The sequence below is a fragment of the Strongylocentrotus purpuratus genome, unplaced genomic scaffold (genome assembly GCF_000002235.5).
Source record: "Strongylocentrotus purpuratus isolate Spur 01 unplaced genomic scaffold, Spur_5.0 spur5_scaffold_17, whole genome shotgun sequence".
Classification (NCBI taxonomy): Eukaryota; Metazoa; Echinodermata; class Echinoidea; order Camarodonta; family Strongylocentrotidae; genus Strongylocentrotus; species Strongylocentrotus purpuratus.
The window spans coordinates 6630582-6646453 of NW_022145602.1; the positions used below are offsets into that span (position 1 = coordinate 6630582).

General features: G+C 35.0%; 2 protein-coding genes and 1 long non-coding RNA gene across 3 annotated transcripts; all 3 read left to right on the forward strand.

The window, feature by feature from the left end:
• Positions 1-31: 31 nt before the first annotated feature.
• LOC115925126 lies at positions 32-1428 on the forward strand. The gene is made up of 3 exons (XR_004064549.1): positions 32-104; positions 751-785; positions 1385-1428. It is a non-coding gene; the product is annotated as an uncharacterized LOC115925126 (long non-coding RNA).
• A 4297-nt stretch (positions 1429-5725) lies between these two features.
• Positions 5726-9274, forward strand: LOC115925015. Its single transcript, XM_030988141.1, has 4 exons — positions 5726-5945; positions 6556-6571; positions 6925-7184; positions 8958-9274. The coding sequence occupies exons 1-4, from the start codon at positions 5726-5728 to the stop codon at positions 9272-9274; spliced, it is 813 nt and encodes a 270-aa protein (XP_030844001.1).
• Positions 9275-11869: 2595 nt separating this feature from the next.
• Positions 11870-14860, forward strand: LOC105436634. The gene is made up of 4 exons (XM_030988198.1): positions 11870-12144; positions 12847-12994; positions 13928-13982; positions 14542-14860. The coding sequence occupies exons 2-4, from the start codon at positions 12865-12867 to the stop codon at positions 14858-14860; spliced, it is 504 nt and encodes a 167-aa protein (XP_030844058.1). The 5' UTR covers positions 11870-12144; positions 12847-12864.
• The last annotated feature ends 1012 nt before the right edge of the window (positions 14861-15872 follow it).

Here is a 15872-nt window from a genome sequence, read left to right on the forward strand (position 1 = left end):
CATTTCCTAGAGAATGGAGCCAAGTTAGATGTGAGGGACACATCAGGCAACCTACCAATCCAATATGCCAAGGATGAAGTGGTCAAACAGATGATTTTGTCGAGGTGATACTGTTAAGTCTAAAAGAATAACATTTTGTCCCCGCCAGTTGTAAAACAAAGTAACGGTGTATCAAAATTTGTTTACCTTCCACTTTTGAGATTTGGTAACATCTTTTTTTATTTTTTTTGAAACTTTATTGTTAATTTTAAAAGTTGATTATAAATGTGTTTTTCAAACAATATTTTTTACATATTTTGTGACAATTGTGACTATTACTTTTTTCGAGGCATTTAAACTAGCTCATAAACTTCGCCCCTCCTTGTTTTCTTCTTATCTACTCAGATAGTCAGTATATATATATATATATATATACATATAAATGAATATATACATACATGTATACATTTATTTTTTTAACCGAATTCATTTAGAAGATACTGTCGTTCTTTTAATGTTTGGATTGTGTGAGAATTGTATTTTACCGCATGGCCAGGCCAAGAAATGCGTTTTTAAATATGATCCTAGACAGTCCTAAGATAAGTGTCTCTTTTTTTAAATAATGGTCCTCAATAAGTGTCAACAGTTGTTCGATTCATGGCAATATAATTTATGTAATTTTTCATGAGTTACAACGAACACACGTTTTCATAGCCCAAATTGTATAGTTATGACTTATCGACTTATTACATCTGCTGCAATTAATTTCAGATTACCTTCTTCAGAGGAGATCCAGTCTTATCGAGGTAAGAACGTTCTTCAAACACAAACAATTTTTTCAGTGTAAATGCTAAACAAGTGCGTTTTTTTTTCTTATTTATTAGGTCACATGCTAAAGTCTAACGATGATTTTTTTTTAGCTTTCCATCCCAAAGAACAAGGAATTTAATAATACATTGTCTGGGCCATTTACTTAATCGCACACATAACTCATTCACGTTTTCCCTACTGAAACTGCATTCGTATTCATGTATGAAGAACTTAAAGTCATCTTTCCATCAATTATCCAAATGCGAGAGATGAACGTTGAATGAATCCCAATTTAAAGAAGCGTATATAAATAAACAGATGGATATAGATAAAGATACAATATCGATAATTTATTATAGATTTACCATATACCCTTATTCAAATATTAAAAGCCAGGAGGGAATTTGGGTAATTAACTCGACCGTTGCAGTTGTAATAAAGTGAATCCCTTTTTCGAACATAAATGAGATGAAAACTATATTTATACATTGGTATGTCATTCCAATGACTATCTCGATCTGAATTTACAGTTACTTTGCCGATTATATTGGTTCTTGTTATTATGTCATTTCCTTATGTTGAAAATAAATAACAGATGAACCATCAACTCCTTCCATCGTCTCTATTGAAGTCGAAATGAATTCATGTCAGGAAATCAAAATGGAAGACCATGGCATATCACTGGATATTCCTCCGGAGGCTGTTCAAGATCAGAGTGACCCGTGCAAGATCACTTTAACCCTCTTACGAGACCCTCCCAGTGTTGACATCCAAGATGATGAATCAGTGGTCAGCTACGGGATCAGATGTGATCCTCCTAACATGATCTTCAACCAACCTGTTAAGATAAGGATACCGCACGCTACCTTGGTCATGAACCCTGATCGAGTAAAACCAGACATCATTTCCCGTGTATGGGATTCAGTCAAGGGTAAGTCTATTGGCTCAGATTAAGAAAATAACATGTTTTAATGCTGGGATAAACTGTAAATTGAAGCACCGAGATCCACTTTTAGCATGCCAAGTAATGCTATTTACGGTCACAAAGGTTCGTACGAACGATAATTTCGTACGAATCTCCCTGTTTTTCCATTGTCTTCCCGAATTTCCATTGTCTGAAAATCGTTCGTACGGCGTTCGTAGCAATTCGTAATGGCATTTGTGACCGAGGCTCAAAGCATGTCGAATTTGTAATACATTGTAGAGCCAGCGCCATGAACGTCCATTTGAGGCGTGATACCGGCGCTATAGAAAGAAGCCATCATCATGGCGAAAAAGCATTTCTCAACAAAAACGCATTTTGTTTTGTAACCCACTGACACCATGCAGATCTACCGAGAACATCAAGAAAAAGATCATCCAACTCACCAGCCGAACCACCATACTGCAGAATGTACAAGAGACATCTGGAGCTGTACATTGGAAACTGTGCCGAGTGGTGGGTTCTTATTCCTCTCGAACAACAGGTGATCCAACACCAACTTATATGCACTCCATACATCCCAGACAAGAAAGAGAGAGGACAAGAGTTTGAAGTTCACCTGCAGATGCATGCGGACCTTCCTGGGATGGAAACGGTCAGTAGCTAGAATGCACCTGATTATCGGCAATCAATCGTTGGAATTTATAACTTGCAACTACTCCGCACTTCACCAGTTCTTCAGGCAGTCTGATTTCTGTTATAGGGGTAGTTCGTCTTATTGCTACGGTTTGAATCAAAGTTTTCATGAAAATATAAAGGAAATATAGTTAATGTTTACTCGTTTTAAAGGATATGATCGAAAACCACAATGCTATCATATTTTGGAACCCTGTGATGTATGGTTCTTGAAATTTTCCCCCAATGAATTATTCAATTATCCGTGTCTTTAAACATCAACACAGAGCCCTTCATATATAAATGTATTCATCGCCATGGTTATAGAGGGTCAAATAAGTTTTGTATAACTTGCGATGTATGATTCTAGGTAAGATTTTTATAGGGAATTTACAATAAACTTTCCTTGTAGTCATATTCGCTTTTCCTTTGATAGGAGTGAATGAGAAACAAAGGCACGAATTATGAAAGACAGTTTTACTCTTAAACCATAGCATCAAGACACAGCCCGAAATTATTTGCATGAGTGATATCAACCAATTTTGTGTTCACGCAATTGATCATTTCCGTAATGAAATCAAATTTAATACACAAATCTTTGTTAAGTGCCTTGTTGCTAGTTTTTTTAATGAATAATTGTATTTCTATCGTCAGAGTGCGGATTGCATTAATTCTTTCTTGCTAGGTACACATCTTTGTCAAGTGCCCCCGTTACAAATAATTATATGAATAATTGTAATTTCAATAGGTAGAATGCAGGACAGGCGATAATGTGTTTATGTAGGATAAACACATTATCGCTTGTCCTACCTAACAACACGTAAACTATAAGATTCCCGTTCTGACTATTGAAATACAGTTATTCATAAAAGGCGAATGCTGTACTTTCTTTGAAAAAGGATATACAAGAGGAGGAGAAGCAGCAGTCGTACCACAAGAGCCATCGCTCCGTTCCCTTCAGTGTTGAGTCTAAGTCTGGTGACGTCACAGTGACGTGTTATCAAGAGGGCGCCCAAGTTGAAAGCAAGGTAATCAAAACTCAAAAGGATTTAAATGACGTGTCAATGTTTACTATAACAAGCTGTAGCAAATATATAACGTTTGTGTTTACATAGCAAATACTATATTTGATGATCAAGTTTTTTTCCTCTTGAGATGACTAAGTTTGATGTAAAATTTCAGATGTAAAAATGTCAGAGGTAACATTTCAGGTAGGTCTATCACTCTTACATCTGGCATTTATAACTTCTGCATCTACCTCTCCTTTTTACCTTCCTTTTCTGGCAACCTTACCCTGGGAATTTTTGCATTTGGTCCTATGGGGAAATGTATCCATGGTAAACGCAATCGCATCAGTTACAGGCAATGTTAATATCCTCGTATGAAACTTATTGAATTGTGTTAATTGTGAAATTATGACAGTAACGTTATTTCTATTGGAGGTATTGAAATCGTCCTTGAGCTGATTTATCGAAAAAGAATTGATCGTGTTGGTAATAGGAGATGATATGAATAAATGTACACATCTAATTTTCTTGTATCTTTCCTCGTAAATAAATCGTTTTAAATGTATTGTTGTTCTTTTTCTTTATTTCAATATCACAGGTTCTCTCTTTAAAGGATGTTAATGGCAAAATGAGACACAACATATCTTTGTCCGTGACTCCTACTGAGGATGATGAAGAATTCACAGGGATAACCATTACGATTACACAGGCTAGAAGGCTAGGGGTGTCTCGATCAATTGCTTTTATCATCAGACACACAGGTATATTTAGTCTCCCTTCATCATATTTTGTGCACTTAATGACAGCTTATCAGTTAGTTCGTGTTTAATAACTCAAGAGTATGATCAAAGATAAAAAGTGAAAATTGGGACAATCTCACGAGAAATGATATCTAACGCCTAGAGATAATTGCATCCGAGTGTATGTTTTTCAAACAGCAATGAATTCCCAAGATTATCCGAAGAAATGAAGCTAAATTATAATTCGGAATGGGTTTTTATTATCTTTTTGGTAAGATTTTCTGACAGTTCGTCATGAAATACGAAATGTGGGCATTTGTTCATTCGCTATTTTTGTAATGTTCATTTTCACAAGACTCCTCATACTTCTTATGTAGGTTTAATCAAGAGACAAAGGTTCAGCAAACTGTTTGCAACCTAGAGATGATAAGCAAAGAAAATTGTATAATGATAGTAATGATATTTTTTTTTAAATAGCACAAGTCATATTCTTATTTTCTCCTTTATTTGCCCTTTCTTCAAAATATTGTAGATGAACAGGAATATTTATCTCCTTCTGAGACCCCATCATTTGTTCGGTAAGTTTTAAATTATACATCATAGATGATAATACTTTTTCGTTTGAACACAACTACACTTCAGCTTTACTGGAATGGAAGTTTATACTTTTAAGAACAAGTGTGGAATAGATCAAAATAATACTTCTGTTTTGTTTTATATTTTTAAGACTTGAAGAAAATAATTAAATTTCAAGTACTTTTCGCATCTCATTATTTCTACGTTACAAAAGGTGATCAGAAATTGATTCGATGACATTTCTCCCTTTCAAGGCTCTATTTCGTCAGTGATATTGTTAGGGCCGATGAGGCAATCTAATTTTAGGTTGCGTTTATAGATTGGAATGGATGTAACATTTGGTCCTGAGTTGAATTTAGGCATTTGTGTAGTAAATAGATAACAATGCTGTTTAATTTAAACAAAGCTAGATGTATATCATTTGTAGGAATGAAACTTTATACTCTTTAAGAATTTGAAATAGACCAAACCAATACCTCTGTTTTTTGTTTTTCATTTCAGGACTCGAACAAAATAATTATGAATTCAAACAGATCACGTGAAAGAAGACCAAATCTTTATTTTCCCACCTCATTAATTTTTATTTTGCAAAGGTGATCCGAAATGGATTGGGTAGTAATTCTCCGTTTCTATTTCGCCGAATATATTCATAGGGCCCATGAAGCAATCGAATTTTGGGTTACGTTTACAAATCGGAGTGGATGTAAAATTTATTCCTGAGCTGAAGTTTGGGTAGTTAATTTGTACATGGTATACATATTCACCACGAAGCCATTGCCTTCGAAAAATTTGACGCGTAATCATTCCTTGGTCTAAAATATATGGACAAATACAAAGAAATTTCCTGCCATAAATCATTAGCATCAGGTTAATGTTCATACCTTTATAAACATCGTTTTAAAATAGTTTCAACAAAACGAATTTACCGGATCACCTTCACCTTATCTTGCAGGGCAGTGGAAGAAGTCCTGAAAAGTGACCTGCCGGACATTGACGTCCTTACAATAGCCCAAACAATGACAGTAGACCAGTTCTATGATTTGGGAGTAGCTCTCGGTTTCACCATACAACAACTGGATGTCATAGAATACAGGAGGTTCCGTGACAGAGAGCAGGCCATCTATGACATGTTGGTGACATGGAGAGAGAGACAACCGTCCGGCCATGCAGCAAGGGAAATGTTTCTCCCACTCATGGAATCATTAGATTCACCAGCAGAAGAAACAGCCATCTCAGGTTTGACTTTTAAACAAAACATCTGTTTGTCTTTTTGGTCGATGTCCATTTTACCCTATAATTTACTGGAAAAAATGAATCAGAATTGTATGGCATACTGTATGACATATTGTTTGACATAATGGCACCTCATTCAACTTGTATTTCCGTGTTGTGCGCTGGATTTATGGTTGAGTATAGAATTAAGAGTAAGTTACAGTAAACCCATTTCGAGACTCTAACGGCGCATAACAATCAATACATAAGAGCTCTAGATTAAACTGTTAATAGTACGTTGAACCAAGGGCGGAAATGTAGTGACAATTAAGTATTTGAGTCATTTCAAGGTATTACAATATACAATACATGTCCTTTTATTCTACAACAGAAAAAAGAAAAAAATAAGGGGTGGGAAACTAAAAATAATACTGATCTAGTATTTGCGTATCATACATTTAGTAGAAGGGTGAGAGTAGAACGTGCATTTATTGGCTTGGAGTATTAAACGAGGCTAACGACTAGTTAGATTTCATTTTTTTTAAAATAAATTGTTTATTCTTACATTCTTATTCTTATTTGTTTTTATCTTTATATCTTTGTGTTCCACTTCTGCTTCATCTACTTGCATCAGACATTGGACTAACTGGGTAAGATTCTAATTTATATCAAGTAAGGTGTTGATAGAATCGATATTGAACGTCGGTTTTAGTGCTATTTATTTCGCCAATGAAAATAAACTGGCTGCAGTATTAGGAATACAAGACGGTTAATGTGAGGCATATGGTTTAAACCAAAACTATCATAAAACAAAAGAGCTATTATAAGTCGTATGTTCATACGTGTTTTTTCCCCACAACTTACAATAAATTAAAACGGGCAGGCAGAGAGAGAAAAAAGAGAGAAAAGATTTACACACACGCACGCCCCCATACTAATAACTTGAAACACTCACTATTTGAAGAAGCGAAAAAATATACTTAGACTTTATTCAATGATACAGAGAAATTCCTGACAGGACACTGCTTGCGTTCGCCCGTCAGATCAAACCAAAGAAGTTCTATGAGATTGGTGGGAAGCTGGGATTCAACATATCAGAGTTACAACACATCGAACATCGGACATTATGCAACAGGAAAGACGCTAACATCCAAATGCTCTCACGTTGGATAGCATCTCAGACTTCAGGGCCTAAAGCAAGGCATACACTGAAGCTGGTTTGGGAGTCTGTGCAGGACGCATCGAAAGCAGAGAAAACCAAGGGTATCATAAATCACTAGTCTTCTACTGCTCACAAGTACAATATCAGAAGGAATCATTAAGTAAAGTTCATTTCGGAATAGTTATAACTTGATCTAGTTTATTGGCCTTGTGAATGTACGCTGTCGCTCATATAGTTGGAATATTTTTTCTTACCCCAATTTATGGAATTATTTTAAAATATTTTATTCCTAATAGATCCATATAATAGTATACATTCTCAGATTTTGTTGAATAATAATTTGCCAGTGTTTGTTTTCCGTGACTGCTAAAGCATGTGTATGCTAATATGCTTATCAACTAGGGGATCTACGTCCTTAAGTCATAAATGACAGTAATGAGGTTTAATGCCCCACAGAAGGGCACTAAATAAACTTTATATTGTATTTAAAACTATTACCACTGTCAATTCCTCGTTGTGTTTTTTTTTGTACCACATATTTTCTTTATGCTTTATCATAATGTTTGCTTTTATGTTCTGGACAACTTTCCTTTGTCAAGCCTCTGTATGTTCAGTGTGTTAGATCCTTCACACTTCTTCATGTAAACTAAATTGTGAAGGATCTAAACATCATTAACATAAATTTAAAAATGCGTTTTTGATGGTGAAAGTGAAAGAAAGGTAATATTTACCGCTTGTTCAGCCAGTTTCCTGACTTGTACAGTTACGTAAAGATTGGGCAGTGCGTGGAGGGAGTATAATTTCAATAATGATTCTAGTGTCTACATGATTGTGTTGTATCAGCTTCTAAATTGATGAGGATATAAATTAATGTTGGTATTATTAATGGGGTCGTTCACATTTTGTTAATAATTTGTTATTACCACGAATCAATACTGCCTCAATACATTTTATTAATTTTCAGAAAGTGAAAAGGGCATTGCTCTCTTGAATACGGAAACTGCTGGCAGATCTCAAGCTTTAGTTGACGAATCAGATCAGTAAGTTAAAGTTTTCATGGGTCTATCACACAAATTAATTTCATGTGCTGATGCTTTTATATATATCTTACAGCGGCATTTTTTCCCGCTCAACTTCGTAAAATCAGCATGCAATTTAACATATACTGAAAATCGATTTATGTTCCCTGAGTATTTTTTTTTATATCAAAGCTTACACCTAAACGTATGCATCAAATTAACAAGGAGGTAACTAATCTCGTCGCCAACTGTAAAAGGTTCGTTTGTTTGTTTGGACTTTTTTGTTGTTTATGTTTGTTTACACAGAGTTACTACGGACGCCGAGAAGAGCGATTATGACAACCTTCCGGAAAAGGCGCAAAGTGATAGAACAGATAGTGCAAAGCCAATAAAGGACACCTTAGGTGAGATTCATTTATGCATGGTGCAGGTGAATATTTTTCTGACTGATCACATAGATAAATTCACCTCCAAATGAAGAATTCGTTGATTCATATCATTTTGATATATCTGAGGTCACAGGCAAGAATCCCCGACCCGGCGTCAGATCAACGGTAAAAAACATGAATTTATAAACACCACAATTTGTTGATAGTCAACATCTATTGCCTTTATAGACATCAAATCGTTAATTCACTAATTCCCTTTGTCTTTGACTGTATCCTCTTTACGTTGTTATTTTTGCAAATGCAACTAAAAATGTAATCAGTCTGGGAAATGAAACTACATGTTCATTTGTACATGCTGTATCTCTAGCAGGAGATTCTCGCCTAATACGTCAGAGCTTGTAATATATATATATTTATTGTACAGCATGCTGTTAATACATATATTTGCATTGCTGTTTAATATCAGATGGTAGATCTGCAACTAGAAATTTTGGGGCCCTTGGAGGAAAGCTGTCTACCAAATCCCATGGGTTTACACTGAACATTCCACCCGGTGCTCTTGAGGAAGAGGAGGAAATCAGCCTTCAGGTACTAACAGAGATTCCAAATGGCCTCACACTTGAAGCGGACGAGCTTCTAGTCAGCCATGGCTTCCAGTGTTACCCGTCTGGGCTACGGTTTAAGAAACCGGCAAAGCTGATAATACCTCACTGTGCATTAGTCACTGCTCCTAACAAAGTACAGACCATACTGTATTCTTGGAATCAGTCAGGTACTAACTAAATCACGTTTTCAGTCTTTTCGCAAGTATATACTTGTTCGGGCTGTGTGTAACGAGAAATCCACACAACAGTTTGTGAATTGGCATTTAATTTACTGGATTTACCCCCACATTGACATAGGCCTTGAACCCGATCCCTTATCAAGCAAATTTTGTACGGAATGAATTAAGGATAATCTTGTATTCTAAGATTTTCTTTCATATTTGTGTAGGTAAGTTGGTGCATTCGACCCTGCAAATAAAGATTATTTGCGGCCGTCATTGGCACTGCAGACTTTACATCATTTAACCTGTTTAATGTGAGGGTATACATAACTCCCTAACTTTTAGATTTTCGGATGTCGGTATCGGGTACGTCAATGCTTTAACAAAATTCACACAAATGCTTACAATACTAAAGTCAAGAACTCAAGATTCGTCATGATATGTTAAGAGTGGTTTTCAGAATGGGTCATAAATTTCGACAGCCATTCAAGACGTAATATTTACAATTTGGTAACAAAATTACTAGCAGAATTCACTATACCCTGACGTTCATTATTTTGTGTTGTTTCCTACTAGTTCTATCAACGAAAACATTTCAAAACAGGGCCTGAAGAATGGCAATGTTGCCCAAAATAGCTTTATGTGAGGATTTTGATTATCATGCCATATGAATCCATTTATATGTCATGATCCACCCATTATGATATTTGATTTGATTTGATTTGATTTATTTATTTCTGTTTGATTTTCTTTTTCTTTTGCATTTTTACAGATATATAACAAACAAATATTGCAAATTTACACATGACAAAAGAATATATGTAGAATAAAGTAAGGCTGGCAAAGCTTGATAGTATGACTACCCTCAAAAGATACATAATAATACAAATATGGAGGAACAAAATATTGGTAAAAGGGGGAAAAGACAGAAAAAAGAAGACAAAAAAGAAAGAGGGGATGCACATCAATATTCACAGACTTATGTGGTGGTTGGTTTTTCAATTTGATATATAAAGATATTTTTTTTAAAGAAAAGAAAATGCAAATTTAAATATTGAGTGGCCAACTTGGGATATAATACAATGAGAAGACTCGCGAGGTTCGGACAGTATGAATGTAAATGTAAGATCAGCCAGCTGGTTTTAAACCTGGGCCTGCGAGTCGGAGCCTTGAAATGTTTGTATAGAAGACAGTGTTTATTCAGTATCCCAAGTAGGCCACTCTTTATTCATACGTTTATTCATATTCGCATCCCCAACATTTCCACAACTTAAAATCAATTTTATGGTTTCAGGGTCTCTTTGCAAACATTTCACAGTGGGTAGTTTGGTATAAGAATAGATGTATCACGGTCATCAGAGTTTTTTTTCTTCCATTAGCAGATTAAGGCCTATGTACACTCATGCTTTCTTCCCTTACTAAAGGGAAATGCATGCTAAAAATATGTCATAACAATTGTGTTTATTGAAAAGAATTGACAAATATTTGGCAAGGCCTCGACCTCATTTTCGCCAAAATTATGTCTTTTGTAGTATAAACAAATATATAATAAAGTAAGTCTCGTTATTGTTGTTGTAATTTTCCCTCCTGAATCGTAATCCAGTCGCCAAAATACGATGCATAATTATGTTTAGCCTAATGAGCTCAGAAATTTCCCAATATTTAAGTCGTTTCCTGTCATTTTTTATTGAATTTAATTCGTTTTGTTCTATTTTAAAGGTACACCTAAACGGCTTCCAGATTGCTCCAACATTATTTGTTCAGTACAGGAACAGTGGCTTGAGGTCTCAATCAGCCATTTTTCTGGAGGTTTCTTTGCCGTACTTTGGGACTGGCTATTTCCGAAGAGCATAATACTGTCATGCATGGCGTTCCTTCCTAGACTCATGCCTTTCTCCAGAAAACCAATTTTGGATGTTAGATTCGTTAAGAAGCCACATGGACAAAATTGGGTAAACAGACATTAATACCACTTTTGGTAGCGTATTTAAGCCTGATCACTGCAGGGCGTTATTGTAAAGCAGTTCTTTTAAACTGGATGACCTACCCTGTTTTTCAAAGGAGACGCGAATACAAAATAATAAAAATAAAGGATTTGAATATCCTAGCATTAATGGTGAGGATGTGATAGAGTCTCATTAAAAAGTTATGTAGCAAATTAACAGTTTTCGAACCTTGTCATATTTAAAAAAATGAAGCACATTTATCACTTAACCATAAGTATTTGTATGTTAAAACGAAAAGTTAACCTACTTCGGAATCTTTTGGTTCTTTTAATAACGAAATGAGTTCCTTTTTGTTTGTTGGTTGTTGCTCTTTTAGTCTTGGTCGTAAATATTCATCTAGCATGGTCTAGTCAACATTTTGAAAACTCAGTGCATTTTAGAATATACCTTGTAACTTTTCCCCTTTCATAGTATCAATCAACCGAATGTAATATCCCGATGCCGAAAATATACATTTTGACTTATCTATGACATCTCTAATCTGAATAGAAAGCCCTAGCCCTATACGGTTCTGGCTGTTTCTCTCAATCGATGCCATTTTGGACATCATCTTAGTTTTCCGATTTTCCCGACGGATAAGGCCTATTTTCACTGGTCTACAATAATTGGTTGATCCATGTAATCACATCGATTCCAGCGTGTACTTTAGTAAAAATACACCTCAATCCGAGAAACAAGTGTACATATAATTTCTATCTATTTGACGATTTCCAGATAACTTATCAGAATGCTGTTTGTACACATGATTTTCCCAGAAAGATGTCCATGAATTAGATGACCCCCGTTTCCAACATGTGAAGGGCGATGACGATGATATTTTGTTTCTGCAGGGAACACTAACAGTCGCTTGCCAGCTGGGTGAGAAGAGTCCCGAATCAGAGGTACATGTAAGCGTACTTTGGTTCTGTGAATTGCTATACTTAGTTAAAATAAATTGAAACAAGGGCCATGTGGAAACAGGAACAGTTCGTGATAAAAGGTAGAACAGTCGATGTAGAGCCGACAGTAGAAAAGTTGTAACAAAGTGCCAACGAACTCAATTGAATCATTCTGATGGTAATGATAATGATAACAAATATACATAGACCTACGCTGCTAGGAATATATATATATATATATATGTATATATATATATATATATATATATATATATATAGGCGTGAAGAAAAAGGTCTAGGAACGTCAGAGTTGAGAATTCTCGCACTTTTATTTATATATATATATTCTTTTTACACATACACGGAGCAGGTTTCTTGTAGTAAGGAAAAGACGTGACGTAAACACACACATGTATTAATTTATAGCAAGCGAACGAGTGACGATTTTGAATGCCGATTTGACGAAATTCACTGAAATATGACGAAATTGGTTCATGCAAGTTTACGTTGGTAACCGGGCATGAAGAAATTGAATATATCTTGAAGAAATTAGATGCGAAACGATGGAATTGCTTGGAAAAAGCTGGAAAAGACAGATGATTTTTCTTCATTGTTTTAATCAGTACTCTCTACATATATGTGTTTTGGCTCATATTTCATACAATCATGAATGCAAATTAATTATATAATTGGGCAATTCCTCAGGCTATTCAGTTCAGCGACATGAGGTCGCAAACAAAAGTGACAAAGTACTTTGATCTCGATCTTACCGAGGAGAGGAAGGAGACATTGGTGACACTCAAAGTGATTCAAAACTCTACACAGACGATCAAATTCAACACACGTTTCCAAGGTAAAACATTTCATGCAGATGCATATCAATATTGAGTATTAATATTTAATTGCTAATCACAGAGGACCTATTGCGGCAAAATGACATAATATTGGTATTTTGCACGGTACAAGAACCCATTATTATTATTATTATTACAATTCGACCTGTGGACAGGTGTATAAACCCAACACAAAAATGAAATGATCGTAATAATGAAATAAGTAGAAGTTAAAGTTAAGCGACTTTACCATCAAACCTTGATATCATGAAGTATAATGTAGGCCTATATTTATTGACTTTTCTTTTGTATTATCATTACTAAGATTTAACTCTAAGCATAGTAAAGGCCACGACTGATTCATATATTCCATTCGACCATAAATTATGGTGAAGACGAAATTAAGATATATTACCTGTAGATGAACTAAATCATGGACGAAATGAGTTTGGACCAAATAGTTCTTGGAGTAATTGGGGTTCAGACCATCTTATTGAAAATGGGAAATGGACCGAATAATGATGGACCAAATGGTTATTGGATCAAGTCATAATTTGTTTTGATTTGAGGAAAGAGCAATTAGAACCACGTGGTTATAAATGTGCCCTGCTTACTATTTAGACTAAATGATGATTGTACGAAACGTTGACTGAACCATGTGTATAGTGAAAAATGTGTATGTATCGACTAAAGGAAGGTATATGATCTGGGTATTGGACCAAGTGGCCTTTGGTCGAATGTCAATTATTGTTAACGTCATATGTGTGAAAACATGGGATCATGTATATAATCCTTGTTAACATACGAAAGCTTGAAATGGAGACGTGGGAATCTCAGGAAAAGGTACATGTAGGAAATAGAGGGAGGCTGTATACATTAGATAAACAATATTGAAAAAGAGTCTTGTGCTTACAAACAAATTGTAACCGGTGAATTTTACGTATACATGACAGGGATCGACAAAGAGACTACTGAACAAGACGCCTTTTCACCAGCCATCGACGAAATGTGAGTACAATCAAGGTAAACGTGTTTGCGTTTGTGTATGGGTGAGTGTGTATTAGAAGAGAGGAAAGTTTAGATTTTTGTTTGGATTTATAGAAAATACACAGAAATTCAAGAAATCATGATGCTCCGTACACGGAAAAAAAACAAACGCATTTATAGGTTTGTCAAGTAATTATTTTGTTTTATGTTGACAAATATTATTGTTGTGCATCAAATTATGCGCATCCTGATATATACAAAGTGATTAGTAATGTTGTATATATAACCAATATATATATGCCTATATATATATAAATATAAATACATTAAAATAAGACGATGGTTTAATGAATAATCGTGAATTGATGAAATAAAATTTAAACAATTATCAGTAATGGAAGTACAAACAAAAGGCTTTCCTTCTCTGTGTTGTGTAGTAACCGACTCTTCAGCTCGAATCATTTGTAATTGCTTTTGCTGTACATGTAAATGTGGAACAATAAACTTCAAACCAGTGAAATCGGTCGACTGAAATTATTAGATAAAAAGTAACATTTTCTATTTCTCCATGTAAATATAGACCTACTGAAGAATCCAGGGAGCAGGGTTTTGACGACCTTCTCAAGACAATAGCTAAGCGGATTCATAAGGTTGATGACATCGACAGTCTAGGCGGGGAATTGGGTTTTGAATCTCCGGAAATACAACGTTACATGCAAATCAACGAAAAATACCACAATGTTACATGCATGGGAACACTTAGTATGCTTCGGGATTGGAGGAACAGGACTAAAAGGTCCGAAGAACGTGAACAATTGAAGAAAGCCCTGATTGCGATTAATCACCTACGTCTGGCAGACGACCTCCTGAACGACGGTGGACATGGCAAGTTAGTATGAACTACGAAAGTAGAAAAAGTGCACCATGCATAAATGTCATTACGGTTGAATCTCCAATTTTTAAGAATGTAGTATGCAATGGCTCACTGGTAGAGCAATTGTGTAGTTATACCGGGAGATTCAAGGTTTGAAACCAAGTCGACACGCTCGCACCGTTTGATAAGGCATTAATCCACATTGCTATATCCCTCTGAGATTACTCAAAACATTCGGTCCCCTGGCTGCTTACTCCCCTGAAAACCCACCTTTTTCATAACTGTGATTACCCACCTCCTTCCTATTAAGTTAATTGTATTGAGCGTAATTATACTACCTTGCAGTTCATTGATATTGTAATTCTATTGAATAATGTTGTATGATATGTATTTTGATATGCATAATTATCATACTGAATGTGATAATTTGTATTAAAGTTGTATTTTAATATGCATAAATTATTATATTGAATGTGATAATTTGTATGTAGGTTGTATTTGAATATTTCACCTGGTTTATTGTAATTCTGAGTGCATATCTGGTTTATCTATACTTTCAATCAATTTTAATGTAGCCCTTATTTTTTTGTCATGTAATTTTTTTTATTGCCGTTTACTTGTAATTCAATATTTTTAACATGCTTCTTTAGTATCTCTCACTTTTCCTTCCTTTTCCTTTCTTCTTGCGTTTTGTATTAAGCGCTTTATAAATGTAATGTATTATTATTATTATTATTCGGAGCAGCCAAGTGAAACAAACCAACGAAACAATCAAACATGTTGTTAGCGATACAAATTAATGTTGCTGGATGAATCATAATCTTCATTACATTCACATTAGTCTTGATATTATAATGGAAATGTATTTTTCATATAATCTCACATCTAACTGTAGAGGTTACATGTCTGTGCGTATAGGATCTACACACTTTATGTGTCTATCCAGTTTATATTTATCTTATAGATATTATGGGTTGTGCCTTGAATGTGCATAAGTCTGGAGATTATGATAGTGCTGTTAAATAAAATTGGCCATA

Coding starts and splice junctions, on each gene's coding strand:
- LOC115925015 (XM_030988141.1), top strand. CDS start 5,726: ATGACAGTAGACCAGTTCTATGATTTGGGAGTAGCTCTCGGTTTCACC. Junction 7,185..8,957: donor GAAAGCAGAGAAAACCAAGG/GTATCATAAATC, acceptor GTTTAATATCAG/ATGGTAGATCTGCAACTAGA.
- LOC105436634 (XM_030988198.1), top strand. CDS start 12,865: ATGAGGTCGCAAACAAAAGTGACAAAGTACTTTGATCTCGATCTTACC. Junction 12,995..13,927: donor ATTCAACACACGTTTCCAAG/GTAAAACATTTC, acceptor TATACATGACAG/GGATCGACAAAGAGACTACT. Junction 13,983..14,541: donor TCACCAGCCATCGACGAAAT/GTGAGTACAATC, acceptor ATGTAAATATAG/ACCTACTGAAGAATCCAGGG.